General features: G+C 37.5%; 6 protein-coding genes across 11 annotated transcripts; 3 read left to right on the plus strand and 3 right to left on the minus strand.

Moving 5' to 3' along the window:
* Positions 1–90: 90 nt before the first annotated feature.
* On the minus strand, positions 91–2,505 carry LOC107267731. Its single transcript, XM_025085182.1, has one exon. The coding sequence runs from the start codon at positions 2,102–2,104 to the stop codon at positions 101–103; it is 2,004 nt and encodes a 667-aa protein (XP_024940950.1). The 5' UTR covers positions 2,105–2,505; the 3' UTR covers positions 91–100.
* Positions 2,506–2,627: 122 nt separating this feature from the next.
* LOC107267904 (coiled-coil domain-containing protein 40) lies at positions 2,628–6,702 on the plus strand. The gene is made up of 8 exons (XM_015740098.2): positions 2,628–3,259; positions 3,376–3,998; positions 4,112–4,355; positions 4,523–4,933; positions 5,018–5,539; positions 5,611–5,901; positions 5,956–6,114; positions 6,371–6,702. Exons 1-8 carry the CDS (start codon positions 3,002–3,004, stop codon positions 6,596–6,598), a joined length of 2,736 nt encoding a protein of 911 aa, XP_015595584.1. The 5' UTR covers positions 2,628–3,001; the 3' UTR covers positions 6,599–6,702.
* A 32-nt stretch (positions 6,703–6,734) lies between these two features.
* On the minus strand, positions 6,735–9,131 carry LOC107267905 (tyrosine--tRNA ligase, mitochondrial). The gene is made up of 3 exons (XM_015740099.2): positions 8,516–9,131; positions 7,492–8,390; positions 6,735–7,404 (listed from the first exon to the last, which is right to left on the minus strand). Exons 1-3 carry the CDS (start codon positions 8,665–8,667, stop codon positions 7,052–7,054), a joined length of 1,404 nt encoding a protein of 467 aa, XP_015595585.1. The 5' UTR covers positions 8,668–9,131; the 3' UTR covers positions 6,735–7,051.
* Positions 9,132–9,703: 572 nt separating this feature from the next.
* On the plus strand, positions 9,704–16,314 carry LOC107267839 (eukaryotic peptide chain release factor GTP-binding subunit ERF3A). 2 transcript variants are annotated; one of them, XM_015739990.2, is made up of 7 exons: positions 9,704–10,195; positions 11,177–11,373; positions 11,466–11,586; positions 12,172–12,634; positions 12,718–13,024; positions 13,089–13,521; positions 13,928–16,314. In XM_015739990.2, exons 1-7 carry the CDS (start codon positions 9,928–9,930, stop codon positions 13,969–13,971), a joined length of 1,833 nt encoding a protein of 610 aa, XP_015595476.1. In that variant the 5' UTR covers positions 9,704–9,927; the 3' UTR covers positions 13,972–16,314. The 2 variants fall into 2 exon arrangements, with proteins under 2 accessions (XP_015595476.1, XP_015595477.1); XM_015739991.2 differs by having other exon boundaries at positions 9,704–10,030.
* A 2,140-nt stretch (positions 16,315–18,454) lies between these two features.
* Positions 18,455–23,702, plus strand: LOC107267840 (putative RNA-binding protein Luc7-like 2). 5 transcript variants are annotated; one of them, XM_025085106.1, is made up of 6 exons: positions 18,587–18,612; positions 18,796–18,890; positions 19,933–20,034; positions 21,789–21,887; positions 21,973–22,670; positions 22,944–23,702. In XM_025085106.1, the coding sequence occupies exons 4-6, from the start codon at positions 21,792–21,794 to the stop codon at positions 23,020–23,022; spliced, it is 873 nt and encodes a 290-aa protein (XP_024940874.1). In that variant the 5' UTR covers positions 18,587–18,612; positions 18,796–18,890; positions 19,933–20,034; positions 21,789–21,791; the 3' UTR covers positions 23,023–23,702. The 5 variants fall into 5 exon arrangements, with proteins under 5 accessions (XP_015595478.1, XP_024940872.1, XP_015595479.1 ...); XM_025085105.1 differs by having other exon boundaries at positions 18,588–18,612; positions 20,115–21,887; XM_015739992.2 differs by lacking the exon at positions 19,933–20,034 and having other exon boundaries at positions 18,455–18,612.
* Positions 23,703–24,005: 303 nt separating this feature from the next.
* Positions 24,006–25,288, minus strand: LOC107267841 (60S ribosomal protein L12). The gene is made up of 4 exons (XM_015739995.2): positions 25,128–25,288; positions 24,945–25,018; positions 24,444–24,832; positions 24,006–24,047 (listed from the first exon to the last, which is right to left on the minus strand). Exons 1-3 carry the CDS (start codon positions 25,162–25,164, stop codon positions 24,446–24,448), a joined length of 498 nt encoding a protein of 165 aa, XP_015595481.1. The 5' UTR covers positions 25,165–25,288; the 3' UTR covers positions 24,006–24,047; positions 24,444–24,445.
* Between the last annotated feature and the right edge of the window lie 592 nt (positions 25,289–25,880).

The raw sequence follows: 25,880 nt of genomic DNA on the forward strand, positions 1-25,880 counted from the left end.
CTGTAAATATTTATAGAAAGACCCATAACCACTTATCATGAATGTTTAAAATTTTCTTATTGAAATATAAAATAAAGACAGCAGACTTGCATTTATAATTTTACACAGAACGATTAGTGAATGTCCATTTACTAAAGATACCAGCAGATAAACGAACTGATAACAATTCCGCGACAAAGACAACAATAGAAAAACAATAACCAGCAACAGCCAAGAAGATGATACCTCGAAGATTTATATGATTTTCTTGACCCTTATTGTTGTCCTCGACATCTTTCCACCTTTCCAACTTTATCGCCGATTCACCAATAAAATCCCTAATAAACTTCGTCAAAAAGCCCCCCTCAAATAATCTTATAACTATCCGATAAAATAAATTCGCAAAAGGAGAACCTCTAACGAAACAAAAGTTCTTATATCCACTCCAGATCGAGTCAGGGAGTATACCGATCGTCTGTTTGCCATTCTCAGTTGTAATGGCAAGAATAAAATCAGTTACGGTTGCAAGAGCGATGCAAGAGACGTTCCTGTACTTTACCAATATATTAGCACAATTTAATGGATCCTCTGAGTATATAACTTTCTTCGCAAGATTGTATCTGGTACCATCAGTAGTATCTTGACCAAACGTAATGCCAAAAAAATTTTTTGTCATCATCAATTTCATGTTTGATTCGTCCAAATCCTTTAGTGATGATATCTGCTGCACTTTAGTACCCACTATCAATCCTTTTGTCAAGGTACTTAATAACAGACTACTAGCAACTACAGATAAAAATGCAATAGATGCGAAGACAGCTCTATCCGAATTGTTTAATGGCATTCTTTTAATTGGCACTGATATCAGGACGGAGAAAATACGAAACGGATGCCAGGCAGAGTGAGAGAATTTGAAAACAACTGAGCACAGCCATATAAAAAGCAGCATTATTGCACAAAATAGCAACATTAAAGTATGCTTTAAATTCACGGATACTGATTCGTTCAATCGCAGTGGTACCAGGACACGTATACCTTCTGGATAATATAATGGTACCAATTGCATGAAGTTATGAAAGTTAGCATCAGTAAGGACTCCAGTGTTTAGTACAAAATCGATCCTTCTCTCCGCAAAGTCACTTAGGATACCAGTCATCGTTCCATTCGGTAGTACCGCACCAAATTCAGTATTGCAGTTTACAACTTCCTCAAAGGTGAAGTTCCTCGCCTTACTTATTGACTCTATAATCTTCATTATATATCCGGTTATCTCGATGGAATGACATGATGCATTTTTTTTGCTTTGTACGTGCGGCCAATAATTAAGATGATTCACTTTAATAGGATATCCGTGGAGGTTGTGTAGGTTCACATGAAAATAATTGATTTCTGTATTACATGGCTTCTTTGAATATACGTGACGGAAAGGATCATACGTGTGAAGATAAATATCCGAAGATGTTTGACAATCCCTCAAATCTATACATACTGACTGCTCTAATAGTGCTATCCAAAACATCTTCTTATCACAGAATCTTTTTAGCAGGAACTCCAGATTCTGATTACTTGTTCTGTCGAGAAGGATGAATAGAAGCTTGGGTGTTGCGTACCAAACCAGAAACTTTTCCATATTGGTGATCAAGTCATCGATTGTTTGTAGATCTGGAACTTCCTCGGTGACGTGGACGTATATTATTAATGTTCTATACAATTTAGTATACGATTGTCTGAGAACGTTACCCTCATAAAAGTATTTGTACCCGTGCATAATTGGTAGTCGAAATTCTGGCCTATCTGATTCACTGTTCAACCACGAATCATTTTGTATCATAGGTACAAATTCCATCTTGCTGATTCTGGGATCATCAAGACTTATATGCATCGTCGGAATCATATTAGACACTTGCTGGATTATGTTATCCAGGATGTAAACATCAAAGGGTATCGTGTAATTGTCTCTTGAGAGAAATAAGACCTCTGAAGCATTTGACTTATTGGTCATTACCTTGATGACTTCACTTAGATCTGGAGCGTACTGCGATATAGGTATATGATTAGTGGATACTTGAAATATTTGAAATGTTGTGAAGATGAACTTCAAGATACTTCTAACGCGTAGCTTCATCCTCCTGACTCAAGTATCTTTTGCAAAATTATTCACGGCAGAGATCGTTCTGGTTTATATAAGTTGTATTGAGTTATTACATTTATCTAGAAGTCAATAAATTATCTCAATTTGTATAACACGCTCTACGCATTATTATGACCATAAACTGTCAATTGTATTGATCATTAAGCAAATGATACATAATTCCTTGCTACGTCGCATTATAGCTTTTGAAAATGATTTGACTGAAGTAACAATAATAATGATGGATTCGAATATTCTATTGTATTGAACTATTTGAAGTAATACTTCACGCGTGTGCATGTACATACTAAGTGTTAAGGTAAATTAACCTTTGTTGCATAATAATTTAAGATGAATGGATTATACTCCCATTATGAATAGTCTAATTGGAACACACTTAATAAACTAATCAGAATACTTTCAAACAATTTGTTAGTATAAAACACGATACGATATTACAAATAAATTATTATATTAAATAAAAATTAGTTGTAGAACTCTTGAGTTTTGTTAGATAACAGCATGCAATGTTTTTTGATATTTAAACTGCAAGTATTCAACTGCCATAAGGAGAATTTACTAGAGCAACAATAGAACCATTGGATTAATTCATTAATTGAATATAGCAATGTAACATAGGTATACCTATTTATAAATAAGTATACATAAAGCAAATCTATAATCTGTTAGAAATCTAAGGAAGGATTATGTCACCATAGCAACGGTTATAATGTGTATCGATCAAACTTTACTTTCAAATTCTATTTTATGTCACTGAGCCTTGTTTGTCAGACCACAAGCATATGGAGAACAAATATGATTATTAAAAATTTTAATAATATTATCAGGGTGGTATAAGTGTGCATCATTGAATTCTTATCAACTAGCATCATGTGCGACAAAGGAGAAAGAAATCCTCAATCTACAAGTTCGGTGCAATCGTCATACCGGCCAAGATTTTCAAAGGATTCACCTGAGCACACAGATAAAATGGAAGACAAGGATAATTCAAAAGAAAATAAACCATTGTCGCAAAATATACCAGTGATCCTTGATCCGGATGATCCATTGATGAAAAGATTTCAAGATGCGCTCAAGGCACACCTCACGCGTGTCAATGACAAACTTAATCAAGAGATACTCGAACTCGTATGTATATTTTTACATACAAGATAGTTAGATCATAAAATTGAATATTGATATATGTTATAAATATAGAAAATATGTTAAAGTATTAAATACAACAATAATGATATATATTCCAGGAAGCCACTTTCAAGTTAGAGGAAAAAAATCGTGAGACCAAGGGACTGACACTGTACAATGCACAGCAAGAAATTGCGAGTCAGGAAGCAGCAATTGAGAAGTATGAAAAGACTCTGTTTGAAATAATAAAACTGCGCGAGGAGAGGGAAGAAGAATTAAAGAAGGCAAAGGAGTCGCACAAGGAAACGAGTGAGAAATTGCGAGAGGAAAAGACAAGCGAGGAAAAATTACTTGGCGAAATTGAGAGTCTCGCGTCGCTCGAAAAGCAATTTGCTGAGTGGGAACAGGAATTGGCTAACAATTTGATAATCTGTCAGAGAATGTCAGAGAAGGATGCGATTATACAACGTGAACTTATTCACGAAAAGCAGCGAGAGGATTATATACTGTTCAAATTGATGCAAGAAGTCTGGAAGGTCGAGAACGAGATTAAAAGTCTTGACGAGCAATTGCAATTGAAGGAGAAAGAGAAGATGGCAGCCAAACAAGTTATTTCGGATGCCAATGCTGATCTGGAGGCTGTGCAAAGAGAACACAAGAATTTGTTTGCAACTTGGAACAGTGTGATAATTAGTATTGGTCAAAGGGATCGAGTTAATCAAGAGTTAAATGAAGAGAGACGGTATGAATGATAATTCAAAAAATACTTTTGGATAATTTTTTTAATCAATTGTAATTTCTCATTGGGGAGGGCAGTGTAATACTCTTTAGTTATTTATATCTTTTGTCTTTTAGAAAGATACGAGAATCCTTCTATACTCTACAAGCACAGATAGAAAAACTCAAGAAAGACACTGGCAAGGAAATGGAAAACAATGAAAGGCTCACGTTGTTACAGTCACGAGTCGAAGAAGACGTACAACATCTGGTCAAGACAATTTCTATAGAAAAGGATAAGCTCAATAATTTAGAGTCACAACTCATAAGAACGACCAGACTTGTGGAGCAATCACAGGCAGAGCTTGCTGCTGGGGAAGTGGTATGTAACTTATTTTGATAACTATTAATTGTTGTATGATATAACGTAAAAAGCTTCAACTAAAGGAATGAACTGATATTAATCATTGAAAGTTGGCAATTATTCTTGTTTCACTTGCTAATTTAACATTGACAACTTATTTCTTACTGAAAAATCATCTACTTTAGAAATATCAGCAATACGTGAATGAGGAGAAGCTTATTGACAAGGACCTGGATAAATTAGCTAGTCAAAAGGTCATGATCGAGGATGAAATTATTGCAAAACTCGAGGAAAAGATTATTAATAACAAAGCGGCGCGACATTTGAATAAATTGTTGCGCGACGCCAAGGAAGGAATAAGAGAACAGGAATTGCTGGTAGTGCAAGCGGAAAATGCTTATGCTAAAACCACGTTAGAAACGGAGAGGCTCAATACGATAATTGCAAACACAAAAATTGACCTGGACGAAATTGCTAAGGACACCCTTGCTAGTGAAAAGGAGATTGATAAGATGACAGCAGAGATAAGGAAATGTGAAGTCATAATTACCAAAAAACAAAGGACGATTGCTTTATTGAACAAGAAAATAGAAGAGGTCGCCAGAAACTGATGAATTTTATTAAAGCTATTCAGTCCAAGTCCTTTTATTCATTTTTTAAACGCCTTTCTATTTTTTTAGGCTCTAGCAACAACTGGCGGAGAAGAGATCAGTCCGCTGGATGTAAAAATAATGACATTGGAAAAAAACATAGATGAGATTGAACAAAAAAATCAGAAATCTCAAAATTACTGGCTCAGGCAGGAAGGTTACATTGTCACGCTCAGCCAGCAGAGGAATATGCAATTGCAAGAGATTAATTTATTGAATAAACAAATAACAATTATGGAGCAAAAGAACTTAAAACTTGAGCACGAATTAGAGAAGGAAAAAAAAGAAGAAGCGAACATGAATAGAACAATAAATTTGTTTCAGCAAAAATTATTGCAAATTAACAATAGGTTGGCTTCGCAGAAAGAATTAAAAAATGAATTGGAGGATAAGAATTGCTTGATCAAAAATGAATACATGAAGTCCCTTCAGGATGCCGAGATGGATATTATCAGATTACAAAATCAACTTAAAGATTTGGAGAATGAGAAGATCATGTTAAAAGACCAATTGAATGCGTTGCAACGTGAGAGCCTTTCTTGGGAGAAAAAGGTGAGGAACAGTGTTAGAACTTTTTTTTCGCAACAATGAACTAATTTAAATGAAAAAAAAATCTTAATTAGGTAAACCTGGCATGTGAGACCATTAAACGTTTGAAAAACGAACGAGCAGCCGGCGGAGATGTAGCAGTGATGAAGAGTGAAATTCACAAAATGGAAATACGACTATTGCATTTGAAAAAAGTCCAAGAGAAATTGGTCCAAGATATGGAATTCTGTGTAGCTAGAAGAGACGTAATAGTTGACGGGGTGATGGCTAAACAAAAAAGAAATCCTAAGAGTCAACAATACCAAAAAATAATCTTCAGAAAACGACTGGATGATCAAAGCTTAAAGATCAAGAAACTTACAAAGGTACCAAAAACTATTGAATCGTTAATAATAATTACTACTAATCAATTGTTTTAGGAATTGAAACAAATAGAGAATAAAGTATCGGTAGTGGAGAAACAACAAAAAGAAATGCTGGAGAAATTAAACGAGGGTCAAAATACATTACGAGAAATAGAAGATGTCATTCCTGATATAGATAAGCAAATCATGGAAGCTGAACTGATAAAGCATCAGGTAAGTGCAGAATTTATTCCCTAAGAGGGAAAGCACATTAATTCTTGAAAGAAATCGTCCCACCTGTAATTAGGTCCAACGGTCTATCCAAATATGAGCGGAAATGCACTACATATTTCTTAAGAAATAATTCATAGTTACGACATTAATAATTAATTAGTATTAAAGTTACACTTCTCTGTCAAAAGTGCGATGGGAATTAACATGCCAGAATATGAATTCAAATTCGAGAGTAACATGTATCTTAATTTTACAGAATCTAGAATCTCTCATACGGAAACAGCATAAAATTAAAATGCTTGAAAGTGTAAGAGATGGTCGTTATAAAATCCTTTTTAAGTCAGAATCTGCATTAAACGAAGAGCTGCAGAAACAACGGATCATGAATTTTGAATTGAAGGCAATTATGGAACAAACAAAACAAGATTTTCCTTTGCTAAAAGACAGTATTGATACAATTCTTTTAACATTGGAGATGCCCTGAATTCGGTGATGAAAACCAACCCTTTGGGCATCTTTTTTCTCCTTTTAAGTTTAAACTATAATGCATTTAGTTTAGATGCAACAGTTGCATCTTTGAAAAAATGCATTTTTAAGCAGAAAATGGTAACAGATTATAATTTAACATATACTTTACAGACAAGTCTGTATTTTTATATTTTTCATTGGCAATGTACTTATTTTCTATTTACAAACATGTGTCGATGAACCATGCGGAACATTTGTACTATGAGAAATTGAGTTAATTTCATAACTTTCTGTACATGGGATTCGTACAAATATTATATTTCTATTTTACTTCCCTATATCAGGGAATTATTTAAAGTGTAAAGATTCAGAAATCTCATTGCAACACACCAAAAACTTCAGTCAGTCGAAGTGCTGGGTATCATTTTAGTCATTCTATGTATTTAAATAAAATTGATATACATACTAACTATGCCAGCCATTTTACTATGTGATAGTTCTTCTTTCCAACACGAATCAGTGTTAAGTTATTTGGTAATACGTGTATACCAGGAGTGATGACTTCGCTTATATTGGTAATTTTTTGTTGATTTATGGAGAAACCACCAGCCGCCATAATTCTCATAGCATCTTTATCAGTTTTGAAACATTTTGCTTTAATTGCAAGATCATAAGCTGTAATTCCAGGTTCTGGTAGAATTTCTATTACAGGTGCTCCATCAAAGACTTGAATTAAATCATTTGCGGTCATCTTTGCCAATGATTCAATGGAATTGTCATAGAGAACAGCTGTGGTACGTCGTGCCGCCTCGAGGCCATCCTCTGAAGAAATACACACAAAAAAGATTCGTATATATCTAAAGTGATTTGTATAAACAACTATGTTAGTGCGCAGTAATGAATACAGACCTCCATGCACAAGCAAAGTTACTTGTTCCGCAAGAATTCTTTGCGCTTCGCGTTTTTCAGGATGTTCTACATGTTTTTGCATAAGATCCTTAATTTCGCCAAGACTCAAGAATGTAAAGAACTTCAGTAATTGTTCCACATCAGCATCCTTACTTCGTATAAAGAATTGATAAAGCTGGAAACTTGAGGATTTATGTTTGGAGAGCCATACAGCATTTCCACTAGATTTCCCAAATTTCTGACCTCCTTCAGTAGTAATAAGTGGTAGGGTGAGGCCATAAACTTTCTCATGGGTTGATCTAAATATTAGATCATGGCCAGAGTTTATATTTCCCATTTGATCATTACCACCAATTTGAAAGCGACAATCATAGTTCTTTAGTAAATGTAACCAATCATAAGCTTGAAATACTTGATAAGTAAATTCTGTAAAACTCATTCCAGTATCGGAGTTCAACCGGGACTGAACAGATGATCGACTTAGCATTGAACCCAGTCTGAACCATTTTCCCACAGTTCTCACAAAGTCAATCACGTTCAAATTTGAATACCATTTTATATTATTTACCAATATCACTGGTTTCAATTTGCCTTGTTTATCGTTCCATAGAAACTTTTTATGATTTTCAAACAGTGTTTGTATGTTATTCATAATACTTCTAACATTGTCTTCCACTAACAACTTGTTCATTTCAACACGTTCTGATAAGCGATGGCTAGGATCTCCTATAAGTCCAGTTGCCCCACCTATTAAAGCAATTACTTGATGTCCAGACCGTTGCCAATGTAAAAGATTCATCAGAACTAACAAATTTCCAACATGTAGACTTTCTGCAGTAGGATCAAATCCAGCATAAACACATTGTGGTGACTTATTCAGAAGATCAACAATCTCCTGACTGAAAATAAAAATGCATTGAATCGAACCTTCCAAAATAAATTATAGTGCAATAAGAGCAAAAGAGGTAATTAAGACTCAACAATCGTGACAGCAAAGAAACTAAATATGTTCATGCTCACTTACGCACTTGTGTCAGGGAACATGTCTTGAAACATTCCACGTTCATACAATTTCAAAATATTCCTATTTGAATAAAATCTACATGGTCTATAAAAAGTAGCCTTGCCGGTAGAACATAACCTAACCAAGTATTTTGCATTCATCCTGCTGTACATACTGTATAACAACGTGTCACTATGTATTGCAATGAGCTTAAACTTCTTCGATAAGACGTCTATGTAATTAGGCGATATTAAACTTATTTACATTAATGAAAATTAAATAACTTTTGATCTATTCGACAGAATGAACCTAATAATCATTCCGACAGTGCTATGATAGATCAAATAACCCAGTGCTTTTTCTGCGAACTTATTTTGGTACTACGTTATCCAGGACACTATCCGTCAGAATAAACGTACTATATATATAAAATTAGAGAAAATATATCATGCTGCAGTAGAACAATGAATTTCATGCGAAAAGTATACCAATACTGAAGCTAGTAAGATTGACGTAATGAACTATTAGAGAAGAATGATAATACGGCCATAGAAGATTATAGAGAAAACCGGATTTTTTGTGGCTGATACTAAATTGTACATAATTTTTCCTAGGATTTATAGGCCACACTTAAATTTATTGTATCGCGTAGTTTACTCGTACTACTAGACATACAATACTTTCTAATATTGGATGTATTTCCTCCATAGTCCCTCCTGGACAAAATAATCTTTACATAATAAACCTAATTTCTAAAAACCACGTCTGTCTTAGGGTTGATTTTCAAAACGTCCTCACCTCCGACTTTAATTTTACATTTTCAAATTCTCAGTAGTCGATCGTAATCTCCCAAGAGAGTAATATCCAGTAATATTAAAGTAGAATAAAAAAAGACTTTGAAAAACTATAAAAAAGACTTTCAAAAATCCAAAAGCGCCTTGATTTAATTAGGTTTGACTAGCGCAGTCTAATTCTGAGAAAATTGTCGACGTTTCCAAAATGTAGAAATGAATGTAAAGATTTTAAAATAGCGTGACAAACTTTAATCTTTAGGATTACAAATAAAAGAATTCATGGTAATTGATCGTTATCATAAGAAAAAGGAACTACCGTTTTGGGTATTGAAAATTGAGATTTCGCGGGGACCGATTGTTGAAGGGGGCAATGCGTGCGTGAGTGGAAGGGCACGTAAGCAGTATTTCTGTTGACTCGTGCAGTTCCGGTTTAGCGCAGCAGAGAAACAGACCACGGGGGCCGCACGCGGACAAGCGATATGCGTGTGTAGTGCACAGAGAAATACCGCGAGTAATTATTTTTTTAAGCCCGTCCCAATCGTTCTCGCGATTAGTTCACGATCCTGCAAGTGTTCCCGTACGCTTCGTGTGTTATACCGTGTAGAAGTACTGTCTGGGTGTGCCGAAACAGTGATAAATATGGCGAACAGCGTAGCACCGGACTCGTGGGAACAACAGGCGGACAGCGGAGAGATCATAGCTGCCACTACCGCCGCATCAATTCAGGACAAGTCCCTTGAGAGTAAATTTTCAACCCTCAACGTTAACGCAGCGGAATTTGTGCCTTCGTTCTGCATAAACTCGTCGCCGCAGAACAGTTCTGCTGGCGACAGCCCCAGCGCCGCGGCTGCCACGGCAGCCGTAAATACCGCAACCACCCCCGTACCACCAGAAACACCCCATCACGGTCAGTCTTAGAAAAAAATTATGAACCCCTAGCCGATTATGTTGACTTCGCCAGCTTCTGTATATAACCTCCAGGTTCTTCTGTGTGTACTGTAATCAATCTGAGCATTGCTCCAAAACACGTTTCGGAGTGTCTCTCGACGTCTTTCTAGAAATTCTGAAACCATTATCAGTTATCGTCATTGCTTCCTGGTGGACGTCAACGTTTACTGCATGAAAAGCGCCTGATACTGTGCTACCCTCCGCTTTTCGCGAGTTCACACCGGTTTTCCCCCACTTTGTTAGTACTTTCGCGAAATCGCACCGTTACCATAGCCGCTCTCCTATAATCTGCTCCGATCGCTTTACTCTTTCTTTGATGATTTCTTTGGGCCACCTTATTGTCTTGCATTCTTTCTAAGGTGTCTCTGGGTCAATGAAGATTATTGCTGCTTGCGGGATAAGGCACCTACTTTTTTTCCCGATAATGAAATCACGATTGAACACAGCCGGTGGGGTAGGCGCGAAAAGACACGTGAAACTTTTACAGATGTCGAATTTTCTGGAGGCCTTTGATAATCGTCGTATCCTCTTGTTGATTTGTACTATGTAGTTTATTAATATTCTTAATACATTGTTTACCTCAGGTTTTTATTTGGACTCAGTATTCTCTCTTTTTTATGGGACTCGATACAAAAAATGATTTGGAGTACAATATGTTTTGATATTCTTTGTTCTTTTCAAACCTGAATAACTTCGTTTCATAAAAATGTATGTTAAAAATAATGAGAACATTTTAGTATTTCCTTTGCTTTTTAATAGGTCATAACTAATTGTTTTGTTATGAGATTTTCTGAATTAGTACAATTTATATGTGTGTCTTGAATGCAAGAACAATTCGTACTATGTATATGAACATAACCTTAATTTTATCTGATTCATTTACGATACATAAAATGTTTAGGAATTGTTCGTGAACTATATATCTTATTTGTTCTATTAGGAGCCAGTGCCCCGGCAGTTCCTCCTGATCCTGTGGGCAGTCGAGTTGAGGAGCCACCTGCCGGAGGAGGGGCACCACCACCACCTCCTGCAATAAATACTGATCCATCAAACGTCAGTCCTGAACATCAGCCAGCAGATTCGTGGGAAGAAGCGGCTGTTGATGGTGATCCCCTTCTAACTCCTGAAAATGAAGAGGTGAAAAAAGTTTAAACAATATTTACAGTAAAATTCATTAAAGGTATTAGATAAGTAGGTCTTATTATTTAACACATAAATTGTTATTGCAGGCTGACAATGACGAAGATGAGGAAGCAGTTGTTAAGGTGCCCAAAAAGAAGGTAGTTAAAGTGACGGAAGACACTAAGAGCAAAAAGGAGCACGTTAACGTTGTTTTCATTGGTCACGTAGGTAAGTTAAAAGACAGCAACAAAAATGCAACGCTTCTACTGTATAAACCTGATACAATTGTTGACACTAGCAGGTTAAAAATATTGACATATGTTCATATGAAAAATTCCTGCTACGATCATAGTATTATGCATGAAAGTCGGACACGTATATCCTCTCGATTTAAATAAAAAACTGAAGCGTGTTAAATGTCATAATGCATAATGAAGCATGTGATAATATAATTATCGTAAACGCGCTTCAGCTGTGAAAACGTCTTCAAAACTTCCACGCCCTACTAGACTGATCCTCAGAGATCGGATAGAGGACAAACCAGTTCAATCCGGTACGAACTGGTTGCTCACCTTCATACCTTTACAAGCCCCGTTAAATCAGTAGCCGAACAGAATTGAACTGATAGAACAAAAAATGAAGAACAAGGCCAGTGACTGTCTGACGTTGTAATCATCCTTTTTTTTTAATTTTTCCTCTTATAAAAATGGCTCTTTTAATTATAAACTATTAGACGTAAAAAGTCGATTACTTTATTTATAAGATCTCAGTAGTAAAAGCATCCACGTAATTCACATAGGACTTTATTTGTAGATGCCGGAAAGTCAACCATTGGTGGCCAAATCATGGCTCTTACGGGGATGGTGGACAAAAGAACACTAGAAAAATATGAAAGAGAAGCGAAGGAGAGGAGCAGAGAAACGTGGTATCTGAGTTGGGCTCTCGACACCAATCAAGAGGAACGAGAAAAGGGAAAGACTGTGGAAGTTGGACGGGCGTACTTCGAGACAGATAGAAAACACTTCACAATTTTGGATGCACCGGGACATAAGAGTTTCGTACCGAATATGATTGGTGGAGCGGCGCAGGCTGATCTTGCGGTTTTGGTCATCTCAGCGCGAAAGGGAGAATTCGAAACGGGTTTTGATAGAGGCGGCCAAACGAGAGAGCACGCGATGCTTGCGAAAACGGCGGGCGTTAAACATTTGGTCGTATTAGTTAATAAGATGGATGATCCAACCGTGGAATGGGACGAAGGAAGGTACAACGAATGCAGGTGAGTTGATTAGAATAAAAACAAATTCAGTACCTTACATTGCTCCAATAATCTCAATTATGTTGTTCCATTCAATCTTTTAGAGATAAAATATTACCGTATCTCCGTAAGTTAGGATTCAACCCAGCAAAAGACCTTACGTTTATGCCAGTTTCCGGACAGTTGGGTATTGGCTTGAAGGATGCGATCCCTGAACATCTTTGCACCTGGTACAAGGGTCCTCCATTCATACCTTTCATCGATTCGTTGCCATCTCTCAATCGTAAAAGTAATGGTCCGTTCATTATGCCGATTGTCGATAAATATAAGGATATGGGAACGGTAGTCATGGGGAAGGTCGAGGCTGGAGAAGCCAAGAAGAGTCAATCATTACTCGTCATGCCCAACAGGGTAAGTGTATATAAAAATTTGACAAGCATTAAATATACATGTCCTCTGATATATATTTTTACAGACGGCAGTAACCGTCGATCAACTGTGGTCGGACGACGAGGAAGTGACATCGGTCGGACCTGGTGAAAATGTAAAAATCAAGCTGAAAGGCATTGAGGAAGAGGACGTAAGTCCTGGTTTTGTTCTATGCGACAGCAACAATCCCATCAAGACCGGCAAAGTCTTCGACGCGCAAGTCGTTATCCTCGAACACAAGAGTATCATTTGCGCGGGTTACAGTGCGGTGATGCACATTCACTGCGCCGCCGAGGAGGTCACCGTTAAAGCACTAATATGTCTTGTGGACAAGAAAACTGGTGACAAAAGTCGGACGCGACCAAGGTTCGTCAAACAGGATCAAGTGGCGATCATGAGAATCGAATGTGCAGGAGTCATTTGCCTTGAACGCTTCAAATTGTTTCCGCAGATGGGACGGTTCACTCTCAGGGACGAAAGTGAGTAATCAGCAATTACAATTGATCGAGCCATTTCTAGAATACAGTTACTTACACTTACCGATCAGTAACAGCAATACAAATTTTCCTGTCATCACCACTTCTTTAACCCCTTTAAGTACTATCAGAATTCCATATATGCGTTCAGCGAATGTCATCATGAACTATTTACTTATGCGTTTGCCGAATTTCTTCAGCTCATATTCATATTGTACCTATAATCAGTCAGTACCTTCGTACAGCACGCAAAGAAGTATTTCGTCCATCAAACTGCCTACAGCATTTAAGTCCCCTTTACTCAAAGGATTTAATTAGCCAGTGAAACAGTGTTATCTTGTCTTACGTTTCTCTTATCGATACGTCTCCTTTTATCTTCAGCTCTAACCAATCGATTTTCTTTTTACAGATAAAACAATTGCCATCGGTAAGGTGCTGAAGGTGGTCGAGTAAGTTTGCTCAATGTTGACTTCTGATCGAGCGGCAAACACTATGATTACGTGACGGAACAGGCGAACGAGAGAAAAAAAATTGAAGCCAAAACACGAATCAGACTACCCACGATGACCTACTCTCAAAAGCATTAGATAAAATGAAAACGGTTTACATACATAATATGAATACAAGACGCCCGCGTTTATATACACTAAGAAGACACACACACGCGCGCACACACGTACACAAAAAAAATTGAAACATTTAAAAAAATGCATGATGAATGGAAGATGAATGCAATTAATAAAAATACATATTTTACACGCGCGCACGCTAATGTCATACAAGTTACATGCATAAACGTCCTGAAGCTTCGTGAGCGCATTAACGCGCGCGTGAATTTGTATTTAAGGATGAGATGAACACACAGAGATATATGCGAATTATATATATATATTATATATGAAGAATATATATGAAAACCTGAAATAAAAACCACTTTTGATCGCAACGGTGAAAAGAAAAATTGACGATGATTCAAGAGCGCACGGTCTTTCCTAGAACGAGAGATATGGGGCCCATTCCGTTTTCGAGAACGGTACACGTTTCGTGGATTGGGAGGTTATTAATATATATGATAATGATAGAGGAATAATAAGAAATAAAAAAAAAAGAACTAAGTGATGCGAGAAAGAGCCGGAGAAATAGGGAAGGAGAGATAAGCTGACAGAATTTTGTCAATAAAGCGAAAGCGATATTTTTGTTCTTGAGAGGTACGCGAGATAAACGAGACAGAGAAAAATGATAAATAATGGGATAAAGGAGTGGGAGTATGAAGTTAACGCTAAGTGAATATTATTAATATTATTATAATTATTATTACTAATTATTATCAAATTGGTGGGAAACTATCAGGTCTTGGAAGAACAGAACGGTGAAATAATGAACGTAACGTGTTCAACCAACTAGATAGTGTTACACGACAGTTTATAATTATTGAATTATTATTGTACTGTTTCTTATTTTATTGTCATTAAAAACAAATTTACAAGAAAATTCACGTTTATCTTGTAATTTCAGGGATCGGGCCTTTCATTTTTTTTTTCTGTACTACGGAGTACACATTCTTTCATAGCATTGTTTATCACTTACGATCCGTCATACATACGTAATATGCACGATATGATTAATGTGGGCGTGCACGACAGAGAAAATAATTAAATGTCCGACAATATACGATCAGGGAGGTTACAAGTGATTAAAACGAAAAGAAATGACGGCGTTTTACTCGAACAGGGATTTTTTTTTCTTTTCCCGAAATATTGAACTCTCGTGAGGTCCGGAAGCTCTTTTGAAATTGAAGGTCACGTGAGGGTAGCGCGAATGAAAAAACAAATTATGTCACTGTCGTATCTCGTACCGTCGATCATAAGTACAGACCATTGATAATGTTTTCGTGTCTTAACAACGAGAGAAAACGTATTTTAGTTAAACAAAAGTGCTTTTTAGCAGCATCGGTTGCATAACTAGACAAGCGAAGCAGTACTGTGCCCAGAAGTTTCCGGCGGTAATTTTGAAATATGGAAAAGAAAAGGGTGGGAAGGGATGATGGAAGAGGAATGTTGGTCTGTATATGAAGGTGGAGGAATTGCTACTGAGAATTTATTTGAATGAAAAAGAAAAAAAAAACATGAAGGCAGTTAACATAAGCAAGAAGAGAAAGATGGACGCGTACTTGTAAAATATAAGGATCGGCAACGACCCCATTGTTATTATTATATATTATTAATTAAACTACTATTAATTACGATAATTATAAAATACCAATAAAACTAAGGGACACTGGGAGTGGCACAGGTAAAACGAGAGATAAAATAACGGCTAGTGGAATAAAGGATTTTAAAGAGGCGTGCAAAATATACAGTGTGACACTTAAGACGATATGATGCAAATAGATTTTTAAGAGGTTTTAGCATGCGCCGCCATTCGGAGACACATTCATATTTTTATATATTGCTGCGCCCGACATTTCGGTTACTTAAATCCAGTCGGCCGGTTTGATTTGTATCTGGTAATTCAGCGTAGTTTGCCATTAACGATCATGGCTTTGTCTAGTTTAGAAAAACGAAGAAACTGTCAAGAGAGAATGAGAAAGTACACACGCCGTTTCCTTGACAATTTTTCTCACTGTCATTCAGATAAATCTATTCACGCCCATTAAATTACCTTCATTAAAGCGACGAATGCCAAGTTGCATCTCCCTTTTCATGGTATAGTTCGATGAAAAATGGCACGAAGGTGATAATTAAAATTTTACAAAAAAAAAAAAAAAAGAACGAACGAACGAATCTTAAATCCAACGACCGTTATAAAATGTTGAAAAAATAAAAATTCGCATATCCGTGTAGTTCGTCACTTTGATTTTTGAAATATAATATATTTAAGATCGAGCAAAAAGAATCTTTTCGTCCATCAAAATGAGAAAAGAAAATCTTTTGCAAACCGGCTCGCAAATTGGTTACTGCTCATGGTATATCCGATCGATCAATCGGAATTCCAATGTTTCACGCTAATAAACTCAGCGTTGTACTACCAAAAAGGAAAGTGGTAAAGGCGAAGGAAAAAAAAACACCGCAATAGCACGCACGTCTGCCAATAGTAAAAGGTATATTGTCAGTACGTTATTTTAAACTAATGAATAATTCCCAAGACGAATGCCTCGCGCATTATCAAAATATACGATATATTTTGTTCTCTTCTTTTTTTTCCCCGTACGGCAACGGCACACGCTAATTGTAACACTAATTGCGGAGACTGTTTATGTGTAAAAAGATCAAGCCGATGCGAACACCGACGTAACCGGAAGCTATAAGGTCGTCTCTTTTAATGTTAACCTATAGGAGCTTCGCCATGACAATGACTATTTTTTATGTCCATTGAAGAGTTTTCAAACAATTTGCTCATTCGTCATTTATGCACTCACTCACTCATTACACCAAGTGTCATTCTCCGCTACTATCGCCTATCCCCCTTTCACCCTCACACTCTATCTTGTAAATTTGAAAAAAAAAGGAAAAGAGAAAATCATGAAACAAACCCTTGCATATCCACGTCTAGCCGTAGCAGCTACTCCTTCAGAGTTAACGAGTGCAGTACAAGTTTTCAGATATTAAATCACCTTGGCCATAATATTTTATAGTAGCTATTATATTAATTATATAATATACATATAGTTATATGTACTACTACTCGCGTCGAATTGAGGCAGCCTTATACGCTTAAATAATCTCGTATCTACACTATTCTTGCCTTTTTTATAAAAATGAGAAAGAGGAAAACAAGAAAAAGCTAATCAGACGTACACGGATTAATTAAAGTAATAAGAGAGATGAGAAACTATATTATTATTAATTAATATTATTATATAGAAGTGAAAAGAGAACGTGGTGGATAATGAAGAGAATAAATAATGTTCGTCATTTGCGAGGCGTTTCTTTGTCGTAAATGGGAGAAAGAGAAAAACTTAAAATTTGGATCACATTTTCATATTATCAATAAAGAATGTACATGGAGACGGTCTCATTTGATTGAGGATGCTCACTATTACCCTATTTTGATAATAAGTTTTTATCAAGCTTTCACTCTTTGCTACTATTAAGATTGTAATAGAGTTACATAATTCACGCTGCACTTGTTAGGTTATTTATTTTTTTCTTCTTCACTTGACAATGAAGTCCTGAATACACAATACGAGTCTCTTATGGCTTTGTTTGTTTCAATTGCTGCTTTGTACGTGTTACGTATTCGTTTTCATGAAGCTTTTTTTTTATGTACAGAAAGGTCATGTTTGTCAAGCGTTACAGTCGTTTACAAGTTTTACTATACTTTGTTCTGTTCACAAGAGCTAGTATTGTGCGTACAATTGAGTCGAGATATTCCAGAGTGGTACGTTTTCTCTGTGAATTATATTAATTTTGTACTGAAACGCAACGCAAATGACGTAAACAGTTTCCTATCTATACTTTTGATAATCGAGACGTTCATCGTGATCCCTTAGATGCAGTTAACTCACTTGCGTACGATATTTATGGATATTCAAAAAGATATTTCACCCTAACTGTTTCTTGAACAAGACTGATTAAGCGGTTGGATTAACTTATTATTTGGAGTATTTTTCCTCATTGTCAGAGCGATTGTGGAATCAAGAAAGAATATTAATCATCTACAAATTTGCAGACTTTTTCAATGCCGGAAGTAATGATAAACTAAACCGGATGTGACATTTATATATATAAACATATATTTGGTCATTATATCGTTTGGAGTGCATTCCGATATTCTCATCGAGTACTATGGCAACGTCGTTCTTGTTTGTTGGTGCACAAAAGAGAAATAACAATGGATATGAATAATTGCAGTCAGTTTCCGAGTATAACCTCCAGTGTACGTCATATACGTGGCGCGGTTGACATTATAATGAATTAGTACGTCTATCCGCCACTGTAAATGGTGGCAGCACAATCGAGACTACTAGGACAATAGGCTGTTCGCTCCGTGTGGAAAAGCTTCACCACTTGGCGGAGTCTCCTCAAGCGAAAATGACGGCCCACGACCAAATGCGAGCTATGCTCGACCAGCTGATGGGCACAGGACGAAATGGTGAGTGAATATTATTGTAATCTGTCATTAGTTTCATACGAGGTGTATGCTCGTAGCGAAATGCTTCGTTTCATAGCATAACAAGATGGTGACCCAAAGCGGTCATATCGACCGCGTTACCCCTGTCGTGTAGGATGCATTTTTTTTACATAGCTGACAATGCATTTTTTAATTGACTTTTAGGTGAGAATAACAAATTTCAAGTGAAATACTCCGACCCGAAGGTCTGCAAGAGCTTCCTGCTGGCGTGCTGTCCACATGAGATACTTTCATCGACAGTGAGTATACCGTAAACGCGAGTTTCCATTTTTAACAAGAATGACGCACCCTGGGCACTGGTGTAGCACTATTCGAATATTGTGTGCGTGTCGTCTGATTGGACGTGCCATAATGTTGCTATTTAATTCCTTGATATGAGTACATATATCAGTTTGATCGTTATTAATTATACTACATGCGCCTGGTTGCATGGTCGCTTGCAATTTGTGAAACAGTTTCCCCCTCATCAGATAAGAATTTCATAATTATTGTTTATACATACTGTAGGAGTCAGAATAATTGTACTAGCAAACACTTAACTTGTACAGAGATATCAGTGTACTTGTAAATTCCATTTTACATTGAAATTCAATCAACTATTAATTTTGGTTTGCTCTTTGACATATTTGCACTTTCTTGATCTATATTGCAACATTATAAGACCTTATATGCTAGTTGATGATTACGTGTTAGAGGAATTACCAGTGAAAAGTGGCCATGTAACTAGGTGCATCAGTTTCCTTTGATCGCGTTATTAAAAACAATTGTCAGGGTTTGCGTCAATAGTGTCTCATGCCGATTCATCACAGATAGTTGCTATTTACTTCATAAAAAGAAAGAGAATTGCATAAAAAATATTGGATATCTCATAATACAGACATCGGAAGGATAGATAAAGTGATCTTTTATAAAGAATTAACATCTCACATGTGTCGTTCTTGTGTTCTTCTATGCAAAGTATAAGCATTTTATAAAACATTGACTCAGAGCACCGTCTTAAGGTTTTTTTTTTAACCATTGAATGTAATGCAGGCAGTAACAGGTGTTTTCACAGTGCAAGATGCATATATAATTTAAGGAACGTACCTTATCTAGAGGATATTTGCTAATTGACATTAACAATTAGGCTCATCAGTAATGGTTATTAATAACATATGTGTCACAGTGAACGCGTATACTCTTGAATTTTCCATTTATCTCGTCCTACGAAATGACTATAAACACGCGAATATACTAATTACAAATATCCCGATGCGACTACAGTTCCAGTTCTATTTCCAGAGAGTCTGAAAAAAGCAATACCGAACCAATGTACAATATCGTTGCGAATATTGTCCAATTGTATTGTCCGTTGTACTTGTTCAATGACACACGCGCGTTACTGTAAGTACTGAAATCAAAAACGACGTACGTATTACAACACATCTACCATTGATCTATTATAAAAGTAATTAAAACACTAGGTGATTTATATTTTTATTGTGAAAACCGATGGAACTCGCCTCAGTCGCTCTACCCGCCGCGGTATATGGTGGCGGTTGGTGAGGCTGAGCGCCCGAAGCTAGAAAATTTATTTTCCCAGACCCCAAGAGGCCTGTTCTAGCGCGCTTTTGGTGAGTAGCGTCATGATGTTTCATGCAGACGATCTCTTTACTGTCGCTTATCGCTAATTTCGCCGATCATGGAGATAGGACTAAATTTCCCGTGAGTATGTGTGAAAACAGTAGTTTCCCTCATGGGAAGGATGTTACGTATTATGGATACAGGGGGAGAGAGAGAGAAAGTGAACGAGCGAATGTGAGTGATAGACAGAGAAAAAGAGAGAGTGAGTGAGAGAAAAATCAGTCGCTGATCTGTAAGTAATATCTTTAGACTCGTCAATTGCCAAAACTGTATCTTATTTTGTTTTTTCCACATGAGAAATTTAATCGATCCTTGTTAAAAATGTGTTGTTCTCAAGTCTAACATTTTCCTTTATCACTGATCATTTTATAGCAATCCATTCTTTTGTTTTTTCATAAATCTCAGGGAGCGCTGTCTACTTATTGGCTACGCTCTTGGTACACGATCTGCATGCATCCCAGATCAATCTGTATTCGTTTCATGAAGTCTCGTGAATCGAGTGATCATCCAGGGTAAGGTCGCGGATATCCTAGAGAAGTTGTCTGTCTTTCAAAATTATTGACCACCCTGTTTTCATTAATTTCGGTTAACTTGAGTCCTGCAATTTCTTTTTGGCAATTACGAGGGAAGCCATTGGTGCACTGTCAAGAGCGAGTGAGTGTGTGTATGAGAGAGAAAGAAAGAAAGAGTGGCAGAAATGGGGAGACAATATTAGGCGGAATTGCACGACGCGCCAGTGCTGTTACACAAAAAATACCTCACCGTTCGGATGTACGTATTAAAACTCGATTTCTAGATAATACAAAACATTACCCGTATCGAGAACACTGTGTCCGATACGCAATAGTGTAATGAAATCTTATGCTGTAAGTTGTCTCATAGAAATTGAACATGTAAACTTAAGGTGTGTGCTGATTGTAGCATCGTTGTCATCGCATTGTCGCGTCAGGCGGAGAGGTGTTGCCGCTCTGTAAGTGAAATCAACAAAATATCTATCTATAGACATTATTACGTTACTCTACCCAAAAAAAAAAAAAAAAAATTAACCAGAACAACCAACCACCAGCTCTCTTCGTGTAATGCATTTCTTATAGCGTGTCTAGCAGAGTTCCCATCAGGAAGAATAACCAAATTGTCATTTTGTAAGTCCATCTAAAAGTCATCTTTAAGTATTATCTAATTGCTTTGAGAAAAAAAGAAAAAATTAAGTATTGGTCAATGTATGTATTCTTGTTTTCTTTTTAAGTAATCATTGGAGAGATTATGAAAAAGGTCTAGGCTCTGAACTCCTACGATCGATCCTCGGTCCAACCGACTTTATAACCTTTCATAGAATACAATGTCGATAGTAATGTTTGTTATCTCGTGCCGCTGACAAGGACTTTGTACTTGTCATATGACATTCTACATTGATTGTGATATATCCCGGGTGGACGCTCTCGTACTTTAGGAGTGGTAAGGTGGTATGTATCGTCAAGGGGGTCGTCTAATTTTGGGTAATTTGTGAATCGCAGCGCATGGACCTGGGAGAATGCCCCCAGATTCACGATTTGGCCCTCCGGGCTGACTACGAGGCTGCTCAGAAGAAGAAGGACCACTTTTACGACATAGACGTGAGTATAGATTCATTGTTTGAGACTTGTCTGTTAATCAGGTTCACGTGAACGTTCATTCAAAATCTATGAAATTTATTTCTAGGCGATGGAGCATCTACAGAATTTTATTGCCGACTGCGACCGTCGCACTGAGCAGGCAAAGCAGCGCCTTGCAGAAACGCAGGAGGAGCTCAGCGCTGAGGTTGCTGCCAAAGCGAATAACGTGCATGTGCTCGCCGAGGAGATTGGCAAGAAGCTGGCCAAGGCCGAGCAGCTCGGCGAGGAAGGCTTTGTCGAGGAGTCCATGAAGCTGATGGGCGAGATCGACGAGCTGAGAAAGAAAAAGAACGAGGCTGAGCAAGAGTATCGCAACAGTATGCCGGCTTCGAGTTACCAACAGCAGAAGCTGCGCGTCTGCGAGGTCTGCAGCGCGTACCTTGGCATTCATGACAATGACAGACGGCTTGCTGATCATTTTGGTGGAAAGCTTCATCTGGGTTTCATCAAGATCAGGGAGAAGCTCGCGGAACTGGAGAAGACTGTTGAGGACAGGCGTAAGGAGAAACGCGAGACGATGATGGATAGGGACAGACAGCGGGACAGGGACAGGGACAGGGAAGACCGGGACAGGGATCGCGACAGGTCTGACAGAAATCGAGGTGGGCTTGGATACAGGGAGAGAGATCGTGATCGCGATCGCGATCGTGACCGTGACCGTGACCGTGATCGTAGAGACAGAGACAGAGATAGGGACCGGGACAGGAGGAGATCTCGGTCCAGGAGTCGCAGTCGTGGCAAAAGGTAATTATTTTTTTGCGATTTTAAACTGTCATTTTTTATCATTATACACGTCACAAGGATAATTAACACATGATGACATTTAAAGGCCGAGCTGAGGGTTTTGGCAGAAAGTTGAGCCTCCTTTGAGTTCACTCCTTTTTGTCGTTACTCCTTGATCATACTCGGGAAGCGGTTTTTTTACATTTTTTGTACTGACTATCTTTCGAGTTTCTTTATTATTTCGCGTCATTGCTTCGGCTTTTTGCTACAGAATACGCATTTACACTGTTTCAGATCCAGACGCTCGCGCAGCGGCAGTCGCGGTAGACGTTCACGTTCGAACCGCAGCGGGTCAAATGATCGCAAGAGATAAGGCTTGAGCAAATAAAAAATCTATAATGTAATCCAAATCCCCTTCGTCTCTCCACGTTACTAGGGACCCGATCCCGCCGCAATGACTGGTCCCGTTTCCTTCCCAGCTTGCGCAATGAACTAATTAACCGTGTTGATAAGTACAAGTACGCGAAGAAAACGAGAGTGCGTACGGATTGAATAAAAGGAAACTAAATAACGGGATTCTCGCGTGTCGAATTAAAAATTTTCTCGCGTATCATTATTGACTGTTTTGTTAGATGAATTGATTTGAATATGGTTATACAAAATGTGCAAATCCCAGTCGTCTGGGACTAGCTCGTGTAAATTGCCAATCGTTTTTAAGTAATACAACCATAGCAGAGGACGTGTTTGCCATTGACATTTCTATACTCTGGGACAGATGAATCGCGCGACACTTTGCTAAAGTCAGTTGGACGTTTATGATTCTATTAATTGAATTTTATCGTCACGGATTAACTTTGTCAACACTGCAATCTTAATGCCTAGATATAATTTATATAACAAAAAAAAATGGCACTATCGTCAAGTGTAAATAAGTTTAGCTTTCTCTTTGGTTATTCACTATCGAATCCCCTTTCATATTTATCATAAGACTAAGTAGTCCATGTAACTGTTGTATCAAAAAAAAACAATAAAAAAGCATATTTGAAAATATAAGTCAATGACTAATAAAGCATCACAAGTTGTATATACTTAATTGGTCGATTCAATTTTTATAATTAGAGTTCTTGGTCTAAGCTTTATTTTTATTACCGATATTGTCACAAATTATGACTCGACTATGTATCTAGTAATGCTGTTATATGCTATCAATATATTTTTAAAGAAAAATCAAGATATCATTAAATCCAATTACTCTTTTCTATTATAAAATATTTCCTGTTTCATGGAAATATTTTGTATATTATAAAATATAAGGGAATTAACATAGTGTGGAAGTTCAACATATAATACATATAATGAGTTTTTCATTTTCTTTTTATTGTCACCGCTTTACAGTGTCTGAAACAAGAAAAAATATATTACAGGAAACTGAACGTAACATAGATATTTGTAACGTTTTTTTTTCTTTTTCATGGAATTATTACATGATTTTTTATTGGGGTTGTCTCCCCAACGGCTACTAGTGCCCAAATGAATACAATCGAATTGCTTGGTTACAATTACGATCAATATCATTAGGGTGGATGGGATGCCAACCCCTACCAAGAGCCCGGAACTCACACTTCTCATTATAGACACTCTAAACGTCATATTACAGCCAAAGGAATAAAAATTTCATAAAATATTTTCATTTTCGCAAAGGCTACATCAGTCAATATGTATTCTAAGCGAGTAACTTTCATACCACTGACACGGTAATACAGAAAAGAGTAAGCAAAGGGCTCTGATACCCACCATCATTCTTCTGGAACTTCCAAATTTCCAGCGTTTATTTCGTTAATCAAATCATGAGGGTCTGATCCATCAACTGTGCATCCAACTGACTGACAGGTACCCAATATTTCTTTCACTGTACCACTCAACTGACGTGACATTGATCTTGGCCTCATGGACCGTGCAATGGTAATAATGTCATCAAAACTCAAGTTTCCAGAGTGTTTGATATTCTTCTGCTTCTTGCGGTCCCTAGGTGGTTCCTTCAGGGCTTTTATGATCAGCGAAGCTGCAGAGGGCACAACTGAAATGGTAGCCTGACGATTTTGAATCACCAACTGCACAGTGATTTTAAGACCCTTCCAGTCACTCGTAGCTTTGGCAATGTCGTCACCAACTTTTTTGGGAGACTAAACAAAAGATCATTCATAAATGAATTAGACAAAGCCACATGGTACCAACCAAACAGTATTGTGATAGCATCTTCAACACTGAAATATTCACAATATGTATGAAACTTACCAAACCGAGGGGACCAATTTTTGGAGCAAGAGACGAGGTTGCTCCGACTTCACCACCGACGCATCTCAAGAACACTGTAAATACAATATTGTTTGTAGAAATACGAAAAGCATGATACACTGTCAAGTCGATGCAATAGAACTTTTAATTTCTACCGTAAATTACACGGTAACGTCAAAATACCTTTCTTGACTTCATTCGGGTCAAACTTGGGAGGCATTGTGACTGCTTTAGTTTAATATCTGTACGAAATTAACCCGATGAAATTAGATTTCTTCTTGGAGAAACGGTCGCCACTACGCGGTCACCTCCAGCCACAATATAAAAGGAACGGAAGTGCGTCACCCGCCGAAACAAGACTAGTATATATATATAGAGAAAGGAAACTACAGTAGATTACAGATGGAGCCGTCGCTACTGCGTGCCTACAGCCCTTCTAGTTACGGCGTGTTCCGATATAAGCTTTCAGTACTGGCAGCACTGTTTCTTCGTTCCGTTATAGGCTTGCAGAGCACTGTAGCAGTGCCTAGTAACTTTGATGACGTCATGGATTGCCAAATGTTGTACAGTGAGCGGCATTAATGGTGTCTCAGAGAGTAGTTAGGGGAACAGTGGCGAAGTGAGAGTGGGGGCGGCAAGCAGCCTAGAAGCAAGCCAAGTCGGAGCATTGTGGGGGTAGCTTTTTCCCCTCGCTCTGGACGCCATTTATGTCACGAGTTGGAGCAGTCCCGTATAAGAGCGTCTTCCTCGCTTCTAGCGACGGTTTCCTATCAAGACTCTCTCACTCGTTCTTAGTGGTGGCTCTCCGAGTTTCTCTAGCTCGTATAGGAGCGTCTTGCTCACGTGCTGGCACCCTAAATATAAGAGTGTTTCACTCAAACCAATGGGCTCTCTGGCTTTCACCAAACCTTAGCTACCGTCAAGGACGTTGCACCA

The sequence above is a fragment of the Cephus cinctus genome, unplaced genomic scaffold (assembly GCF_000341935.2).
Source record: "Cephus cinctus unplaced genomic scaffold, Ccin1 Ccin1_scaffold0457, whole genome shotgun sequence".
Lineage (NCBI taxonomy): Eukaryota > Metazoa > Arthropoda > Insecta > Hymenoptera > Cephidae > Cephus > Cephus cinctus.